The 10090-nt window shown below is 36.3% G+C and overlaps 1 protein-coding gene across 1 annotated transcript; it reads right to left on the bottom strand.

The window, feature by feature from the left end:
* Positions 1-5672: 5672 nt before the first annotated feature.
* On the bottom strand, positions 5673-8453 carry LOC143591222 ((E)-beta-ocimene synthase, chloroplastic-like). Its single transcript, XM_077071515.1, has 6 exons — positions 8438-8453; positions 7948-8323; positions 7592-7810; positions 7383-7536; positions 6061-6294; positions 5673-5978 (listed from the first exon to the last, which is right to left on the bottom strand). The coding sequence occupies exons 1-6, from the start codon at positions 8451-8453 to the stop codon at positions 5673-5675; spliced, it is 1305 nt and encodes a 434-aa protein (XP_076927630.1).
* Between the last annotated feature and the right edge of the window lie 1637 nt (positions 8454-10090).

Here is a 10090-nt window from a genome sequence, read left to right on the forward strand (position 1 = left end):
TTGAAACATTTATTCTAAAAATGGATCAAATCGATTTATGATCTATTTGTAATGGAACTAAACCATGATAGGAAATCGTTGGCAGCCAACATCAAATAGGGATGATCAAATGGGTATTGGAACCGGTACCAATGCTGAATTTGGTACATCCAGTACCGAATCAGTACAAGTTTTGAGTTATCGGTACCGTTATCAAGAATTTGAGAAAATTGGAACCGTGGTACTAGCTCATCCCTTATATCAAAGTCATGTATGGGGAGTTGTTTTCACACTCGTGTCACGTAAGAGTTGAAAATTTAAATTATATTAGTTGGTATACCTTTCATGGTGGCACTGTGGGTCTATAAGGCCTTCTGTTTTGGTGAATTTATTGCACCTTCCTTAAGATATGGGGTAATCTACAACTTCTTACAAGATTCTTACGCCAAAATTAGAAGCATAGTCAGATTCCGTTAACATATTATATTACTCAGCACACATATATTATTTGTTTTACTTTAGGTAGATCACTTACCATCCGCCTGTATACATGTTGTTGGTGCCATCATCATAAACTTGATGTACAAGCAGGAAACCTTTTTAACTAAATCCAAGAAATGGAAAAACGCAAACGGGTTTGTCATATTAAAACTAGAATAATATGTTAAAACTATAATAAGTTGTAATGACCTCGTCGGATAATTAATAGCCTAATAATTCATTGAGAATCAGATTGATTAGCATCTGATAAAAGAATTTGAAAACCAAATCATTATAAAATATATCCCTAATAATGTATTTACTGTTGGATTAATTTCTATTCCGGGTCACAAGTCGGTGAACCGGGCCTAAGAGGTTTTAACAAGTCGGTTAAAGTCTAAGGGGTATTATGAAACAATCTTCCATATGCTTGGTGGCCAAGTTCACCTTGTTGGCCAAGTTCACCTTGGTGGCCATGTTTGAGTGGTGGACACACATTATGCTTGGTGACCAAGTTGGGTTACTAGTATAAATACATGTACAAAGTTAGTGTTAGATACAACAACAACAAACACAACAATCACCACCATCACTACCAAAGATGTTGTAATCAGTTTTTTAAGTTATATTCTCTGGTTATAATGTAATTCGGTTATTTCTAAGTTGTGCGTTAATTATCGTTTTTCATTCTTGAATTGGTATCAGAGAAAGGGTCATCAAGTCGGGGAAAAGTAAGGGTGAAGAAAGATCGGTCAAAGATTTTATGTTACCGATGTGACCGGTTTGGTCACTTTGCATCCGGTTGCCCCGACCGAGTTCAAAAGGGTCAAGAAGCAAACAAAACCAAAGCCCGTGAAAATTTTGATGATGCGGCGTATATGCATCAAGTTGTGTTCTTAAATGAACAAAACCTAATACCAAAGAAATACGAGACCGAGCGGGTCGAAGATGATGTATGGTATTTGGATAATGGGGCAAGTAATCATATAACGGGAAACCAGTCATATTTTTTAGAGTTAAACGAGAACATAACCGGGAGGGTTAAGTTCGGAGATGGGTCATTTGTTCAAATCAAGGGAAAAGGCTCAATTCTTTTCCAAGGAAAATCGGGTGAGCAAGACTTGCTAACGAGATTTATTACATTTCGGAGTTAAAAAATAATATAATATGTCTCGGCCAAGCAACGGAGTCCGGATGTGACATTCGGATGAAACACGATCTTCAGACCATGTACGATGAGAACGGGAGGTTACTCATGAAGGTCAAGAGATCCAAAAACCGACTCTACAAAATACGAATGAAAATTGGAGCTCCCGTGTGTTTGCAATCAAAGATTGAAGATGATGCATGGCGTTGGCACGCAAGACTTGGGAACATCAATTTGAGTTAATGAAATCGATGGCAAAGAAGGATCTTGTACGAGGTTTACCACATGTTGAACATGAAAATCAGTTGTGTAAATCGTGTTTGGTGGGTAAACAAACGAGGCGTTTGTTTCCGGCTACATCCTCGTTTAGAGCATCCCAACCTTTGGAGTTAGTTCATGGTGATTTGTGCGGTCCAATAACCCCATCCACTATCTCGGGTAATAGGTATGTCTTTGTTATTATAGACGATTACTCACGATATATGTGGACGTTTTTATTGAAAGAAAAAGGTGAAGCGTTTGAAAGTTTTAAGAGGTTTAAAGCCCTAATCGATACGGAGGCGGGTTTACCAATGAAAACTCTCCGAACCGATATGGAAGGAGAATTCACTTCACGTGATTTCAATCGGTTCTATGATGAAAGTGAAATTATTCGGCATTTAACCGGCCCGTACACGCCGCAACTAAATGGCATGGTAGAAAGCTGAAACAAAACTTTAATGGGGATGGTGCGGAGTATTCTAAAGGCAATGCAGGTACCATATTATATGCGGGGAGAAGCGTTCCGACATTCAACCTTTTTAATCAATCGGGTCCCAACCCGGGCCTTGGTTGATCAAACTCCATATGAACGGTTCAAGAAAAAGAAACTGATTATTGAACACGTTCGAGTATTTGGGTGCATGGCGTATGCTAAAGTTGATAGTGTACATCTAAAGAAACTTGATGATAGGTCAAAACAGCTTGTTTATCTCGGGTCAGAGACGGGTTCAAAAGCAAACCATCTCTTCGATCCGAACACCCGGAAAATTGTTGTTAGTCGGGACGTTGTGTTTGACGAAAACAAATGGTGGAATTGGGTAAAGAAAGTCGAGAAGAATGACTACGAGCCGGGTATGTTTTCTATTGTTTGAGGGGTGCAGTTGACAATGGAACTGGTCAAATCGAACCCACCATTGAAGAAACATCTAGAAGCAACCCGGGTAGCCCAAGCTCTGAACCTACATCATTGGTTCAACCCGGGTCCAACGACTCAGCTGAACCAAGTCATATCGAGTCTAATTCCTCAACCCGCTCTCAAGTTCAGTCGATGAGTAATGGGTCACAGGTCCATTCGGGTGAAAATGAGGCCCAAACGGGTCTTAGGTGTTCAACCCGAGTCAAGAAGATTACAAGAAGACTATGTGTTACATATTGACTCTAACTATGAGCAATTGTTTCTCACAAAAAGTGGTGAACCGAGTAGCTATTTTGAGGCTAAGTCGAACCAAGAATGGGTTCGAGCTATGAATACCTAGATCGATTCGATAAACAAGAGTGAAACATGGAGGTTAGTCGAACTTCCAAAGGGTGCAAAATGTATCGGGTTGAAGTGGGTGTTCATAATCAAACGAAATGCAGATGGAACGATAAATAAGTACAAAGCTCGGTTGGTTGCAAAGGGTTACGTGCAACAACCCGAGATTGACTTCTATGATGTTTTCACTCCGGTAGCCAGAATCGAGACCGTTCAGCTACTAATCGCATTGGCTGCATCTAATGGGTGGGAAATCCACTATCTTGATGTAAAAACGGCTTTTCTACATGGTGAACTGAAAGAAGTTGTGTTCAATTCACAACCCGAAGGATACGAGAAAAAAAGCGAGGAGGCAAAAGTTTACAAGTTGTCAAAGGCCTTCTACGGGTTAACGCAAGCTCCCCGAGTATGGAACACAAAGCTCTATAACATCCTACGAGACATGAAGTTTCAAAAATGTTCCAAGGAACAATCGGTTTACCAAAAGACGGATGGAAAACATTTTTTGATCGTAGCCGTGTATGTGGATGATTTATTTGTGACAGGTACAAGCTCAAGTATAATTTCTGATTTCAAAAAGGGTATGGCGAGCAAGTTTTAAATGTCGGGTCTCGGGAAGTTGACATACTATCTCGGAATCGAAGTAGTCCAACAAGAGGACGGGATAGTAATTACACAAGAATGATACGCCAAAAGAATTCTAAAGGAGACCGGTATGCAAAACTGTAATCCGTCTCAAGTCACGATGGATCATGGTGTGAAATACTAAAAAGCCGAGAATGAAGTCGAACTCGATGCAACCGAGTATCGAAAGGCAGTGGGTTGCTTACGGTATTTATTACGCACTCGTCCGGATATGGCATACTCTGTGGGTATTGTTAGTCGATATATGAAAAGCCCACGAGAATCTAATGTATGGCAATACGACACCTATTGAGATATTTGAAGAAAACGACGAGTTATGGGATCAAGTATGGGAAGAACGGGTCCAAACGACTTGTAGGTTATAGTTATAGTAGTCACAACATAGATGAGGATGATGGTAGAAGTACCAGGGGGCATGTGTTTTACTACGGGCAATCTCCAATTACATGGTGCTCACAAAAGCAAGCAACAGTTGCACTCTCATCATGTGAAGCCGAGTACATGGAGGCTTCAGCAGCTGCATGTCAAGCTGTATGGCTTCGAGAGTTGTTGAGCGAGTTGACTGGAGAAGCAGTGCAGAAAGTTGTGTTGAAAGTTGATAACACGTCCGCAATAGCTCTTGTGAAAAATCTGGTTTTTCACAACCGAACAAAGCATATAAAGTCTCGCTTTCATTTATCCGAGATTGCTACAACGACGGCGAGGTCGATGTTGAGCACATTAGCGGGAAAGAGCAACGGGCCGATATCCTCACTAAAGCACTCGCAAGAATCAAGTTCACGGAGATGCGCGAGTTACTTGGAGTTGAAGGCCTTTCTAATCCGAATCAGAAATTAGGGGGGTGAATGTTGGATTAATTTCTATTCCGGGTCACAAGTCGGTGAACTGGGCCTAAGAGGTTTTAACAAGTCGGTTAAAGTCTAAGGGGTATTATGAAACAATCTTCCATAAGCTTGGTGGCCAAGTTTACCTTGTTGGCCAAGTTCACCTTGATGGTCAAGTTTGAGTGGAGGACACACATTATGCCTGGTGACCAAATTGGGTTACTAGTATAAATACATGTACAAAGTTAGTGTTAGATACAACAACAACAAACACAACAATCACCACCATCACTACCAAAGATGTTGTAATCAGTTTTTTAAGTTATATTCTCTGGTTATAATGTAATTCGGTTATTTCTAAGTTGTGCGTTAATTATCGTTTTTCATTCTTGATTTACTAATACGTATTTCACAATCAGACTGATCAACATTTGATAGAAAATTATAAAACGTAATAGGTTAAAAAACGTGTGTGAATAAAATATACACACTTATCAGTTACTAATTTTAGAAGTCAATGAGGACAAACGCTAATATAAAATCAGGGAATATTGACTACCTAGAGATTGATTTAAATGTTTAATCAAGATTAGAGAGGATTTGAAAACCCAATGAATAGAGAATGATGGATAAAGAAATTGACCACAATTTGTTTAAACCTTAAATAGGATCCGAGAACTAAATCAATAAGAATTCGACTTGCGTAATAAACCATGACAGAATACTTTGTAAAAGGGAAAAACATTGGGCAATATTGCAAATTGAAGTCCACACAATGCAAAATTACAAATGATGTAAGTGATTTTGTTCTCCACCATTTCAATAGTTAGATTACCCTTACTAGACATTTTGGCACCTAGATTGCATAGTAAGATACATCAATTGTTGCAAAGTTTATTATTATTATTATTATTATTATTATTATTATTATTATTATTATTTTGAGAAAAGAACAGATATAATATTGAATGATTAAACCATTACATCAGCTTCAGTTTAAGTACATAGCAACTCGAGCCAAATTTGTAACATTCAAAACAAATTTCAAAATAAACACGTTACACGTGGATTGCATGGCCCACTACTCTCTACCGATGGTAATGGGCTTCACGATCATAGACAATACTCGATGATTGGCTCTAGCATCAGGAGCTCCATGTCCATCCCCAAACTGGTACATACTATGTGCAACTCGAGCCATATTAAGAGCCAAATCAATAATCGGATATGCCGAGACATCAGAACAAGCATCTCGTGCTTTGATCATTTTCATCCATGCTTTATCGATTAGAGTGTTTATGTATTCACGCGCAACTTCCTCGCTAACGCCACTGTCACGCATGTAACATGATATTGCATCTACGCTTTCACCTGTAGCTATCTCCTCCTATGCTTAGAAACAAAATATTAAGACAATGAGAAAATAGTAAAAGTTTTTACAAACACAATGAACTGTAAAGAATGTATACCGAAGAAATAACCAAATCGTTATAAAGTCGTAAAAGCATTGATGACCATTTGATAATCTCTTGGCACTTCTCCAATGACTCAATTGTATCTTCTGGATTAATTGATACGTAGGCATGAGTAAGTATTACCACTCCTGAAGAGGACACCCACCCGTTATCAAGATACTCTTTAAGTGTTGGCATTGCTTGACTCCACTTTGCTTCCAACAAAAATGATTCACATAGATCTCCCCACTAATTGGATCAAAAGAAATTATAAGATGGGTAATTAAACCCACAATATATCTGTAAAACAATTTGTTTCTTCAACCAATAAAATACAATAAATTAAAGGGAAAATCACAAAGAAAATACATGTTTTTTTTAATAGCACTAAAACAAGTTTATTTAAAAGTCAAATAAACTACATAAAACAAGTTTATTTAATTAAAACAAGGTGCGATAACATGTCTAAAAGTCAAATTCCACCCAACCTCATCGCAAAATGTGTGAATTCGCGATAAGCTATATAAAGAAAAGAAATAAACTTAAAAACTATTCCACGTATACCACGTCATCGTAGAGTGCTTTTTTTCTTTAACATCAAACAAAACCTATAATTGAGCTACTGTAAAATTCATTACATCAAAATACACTATTCTTTTAATTTGAGAAAAACCATCATTTAAGGCGGGCCGTGAACACATGCCCAAAGGCACTGTGGTATGTTAAAACTCGTTCGATTCAATGATCTAAGTTGATGACATGGGCTTGAATCGAATCTGGACCACATGGAAAATCAAGTCTCTACTTTGTCATTTCATCACCAACTCATTGCCGTCAAAACAAGATCAACACATGATTATATGAATATTGCGCTATGTTAATTAAAAACTTAAAGAAAAAAGAAACTTAATAAGTTTAAAAAATTAAAAGGGATAACGTTTGAAACTCAAGTTACTAAAACTCACATTAAAAAAAAACTAAAATTTATTTATAATAAGAATTAGAAGCTCAAATTTATATTAAAAAAATTCAGTAATTGAAACTTGAACTTAAAACTATCAACAACTTAAATTTAAAAAAAGTTATGTATAGACTTAAATTTCAAAAATATTTAAAAACTTCAAATTCATTAAACTTTAATTTCAATATTTTTTATAAACTTAAAATTTATTAAAAATAAATTATTTTTTATAGAAATCAAGCCCGTTTTTAAAAAAATGTGTTTATTGAGTGCACGAATACGCAAATCATACGCCATGTACCTAAGTAACGGAAACCACACACGCTAGCAGCTTACATCCATGGTGATTATCTTTACAATAAATCAGCAAACGTACCACTTTTGCGAGGGTAGGTATGATGTTTTTTCTTTGTGTAATCACAGTGTCATAACCTATTCCATTAATGGTGTTATAAAGAGCTAGGAAGCCTACTTGAAGACGCACAGGCAAACTTTCTATGGCAGTAACGTCCCACCTAAATACAATGGTCCTGTAAAAATGTTTATGGACATAAGTAAAATTTTTCGTGATTTAATACTTTGAACCTTTTAATAGCATCGGTGAGGACTTCGAGTTCATCTATAGATTTCCAAATGTCAAAGATGTCATCAATCGTAGTTATGAAAGCACAAGCTTTAGTAAGCCTTATACGATTAGAATCATATCGAGGTTGGAATATAATTCCAGAAGCCCAAAAGAAGCATTCCATTAGACTGTCTCTTATGAAGCCCAATTTGTTTACTAGTTCTGTATTTTCCCACCATCTGTATGAACATGCAAAAAAAATTGTTTGAAAACCCGAAACAAAAAACGTATCTAGTAAAATCTTACCAAAAAGCAAGGTATGGGTTGTTAGGAAACCTCATATGTTCTAAAAGTGGTCAAGGGAATGCTTACTTACTTTGACACTTGTTGAAGATCTCTCTTGTTTGAGGATTGGACCATGTTGAAATCTAATATTGCGAGTTCAAGCAACAGGTTATTTGCATCTTTTCGCTTACTATACGCGTCAATGCGCCATCTAGCTTGTAACCTTGGCACCATATGATATAAAGGGGTATCCAATGCAAGATTTATGTAGGTATTCGTTACTTCATCATTTATATTAACACTCAGTTTCAACAATTTTTCTTTCGCAAGCAACTTGGCCTCATGCAGATCTAATTCGCTCTCAAGTGCAAGAACCGAAGCTTCGTATAGACTTAGAACTGCTTTGGCATCTGATTTTTGACTTCCTATCAAACCACCATGACCGTTCTTGAATCTCCTTAGAAAATCTGATTAGCTCCAATTAATCAGCTAAGTTAATTATATAGATAGTGGAGAAATGGATAAGATGAGAAATATCTAATATAATATAAGTCTTTGAACATATATAGGGTGTATGATACTAGGTAGACGATTCATGGTTTTTGTTGCTTAATCACCTTTACTCTTAAATAGTGACGGATCCAATAACTTTCGTTTTAAGGGAAAAAAAGATACTTTGGATCAATGTTCATTTAGTCATGATTATTTTCTTGACTTCTTCCTTTTCAACATATTATTCAAATAAGATTTTTATTTATTGTTGTAGTTAATTTCTGATATTATATAACTTTATATGTTGCGACATAATGTACAACCTTTAAGCTTTTGTAGGAGAAAGATGCATGACAGTTATTTAATAATCTGTACAATTTATCACAGATTTGTTTAATACGTGTGAAGTACAATTTATCCGGGGACCTCCCATTATCGAAAATATATACTATTAATTAAGTGTTTTACAATATTATATTAGAGAAGTGTGAATTACCTTGTGACACACTATAACCATGATCTCTAAGCAGCCTGAATTTTAGAGAACTTGCATAAAGATCATCTTCTTGCGATTCGTTTATTGATGCTACTTTGTCAAGTACTCTTGTTATATCGTCTCGAAAGCGATAGCCAAGGCCCAACCGTTCAATGTCATCTACGAGCCCAAGCAACTGCAGAGTTGAACCACCATTTTCATATGCGGAAAGCATTGCACCTACTTTCTCCTCTAGCTTCTTCACTTCCACCATATCCTGTAAGTTCATCTCAACTTGATCAAACACTTTATGCATGATCATATATGCATATGCATGCGCACGTACACACATACATTATATGGTATTTGGACTTACTGAGAAATTGGTCTCCAAGTTCCCAATAAAATCAGGAGTCCAACTGGTTTGCTGGTAGGTGGATACACGGTTTTTGGTTTGCAAAACTTTATTATTGGCTTTACATCTTATTTCACATTGCTCTCTACCCTTGTGTTTGACAATTTGTACGTTCTTTTTTCTTTGTATTGATAATGGTAAGGAAAATTGAGAGAATATAAGAGCCATTTCAAACAATCTCTTACAAATATTTTCACAGATTTCTCAATAACCAAAATGTGTACGGTTATAACTTTATAAAATATTAACCATTGTTTTTTGTTTTATATTATTTTATATGCCATTATTTTACAATCTAATATACATGATCAGAGTGACGTCTATCGGGTCCGCATATTATGAACTAACACATTAGAGAGATGCATGACATAAGTTTTAGAAATTTAATATAACCAAAATAAATTTGTAATTTGATGTACATATGTTAAACAGAATGACATGTCGTACATATAAGTTTTAGTAAAAACAGTGACATAAATGCGTGTAACTGAGACTATGTTATACATGCAAGGCCATTAATTGGGTATACAATTACGCTCCTTAACTCTACATAGACATCACATCATCTACTTCATCTCATATCACTCCACCTCACCATAACGAAATTGCTTAACCCCTTTACCTCTCTAATTTATTTAATGGAAAATTGTTTTTTAAATTATTGTGTGTGTAGAGGATTTTAAAGTCCGTTAGCATTTTAACACACCTTGTATTTAATGCGCTTTAACCCATGAAGAGAATGATATGTCACTCCTTAACCCTTGGTAACTCAGCTTTAACGCCCTGGGCGTTAAGGTCTATCCCTGAGCCTAATCTTTACTCACATTAATTTATTGTTGGGATTTATATTTT

The sequence above is a fragment of the Bidens hawaiensis genome, unplaced genomic scaffold (assembly GCF_021521415.1).
Source record: "Bidens hawaiensis isolate Kalapana, Puna unplaced genomic scaffold, B.hawaiensis_p1.1 tig00000190_1, whole genome shotgun sequence".
NCBI lineage: Eukaryota > Viridiplantae > Streptophyta > Magnoliopsida > Asterales > Asteraceae > Bidens > Bidens hawaiensis.

Coding starts and splice junctions, on each gene's coding strand:
- LOC143591222 (XM_077071515.1), bottom strand. Junction 6,295..7,382: donor TACCTACCCTCGCAAAAGTG/GTACGTTTGCTG, acceptor TGATCCAATTAG/TGGGGAGATCTATGTGAATC. Junction 5,979..6,060: donor ACGATTTGGTTATTTCTTCG/GTATACATTCTT, acceptor TTCTAAGCATAG/GAGGAGATAGCTACAGGTGA.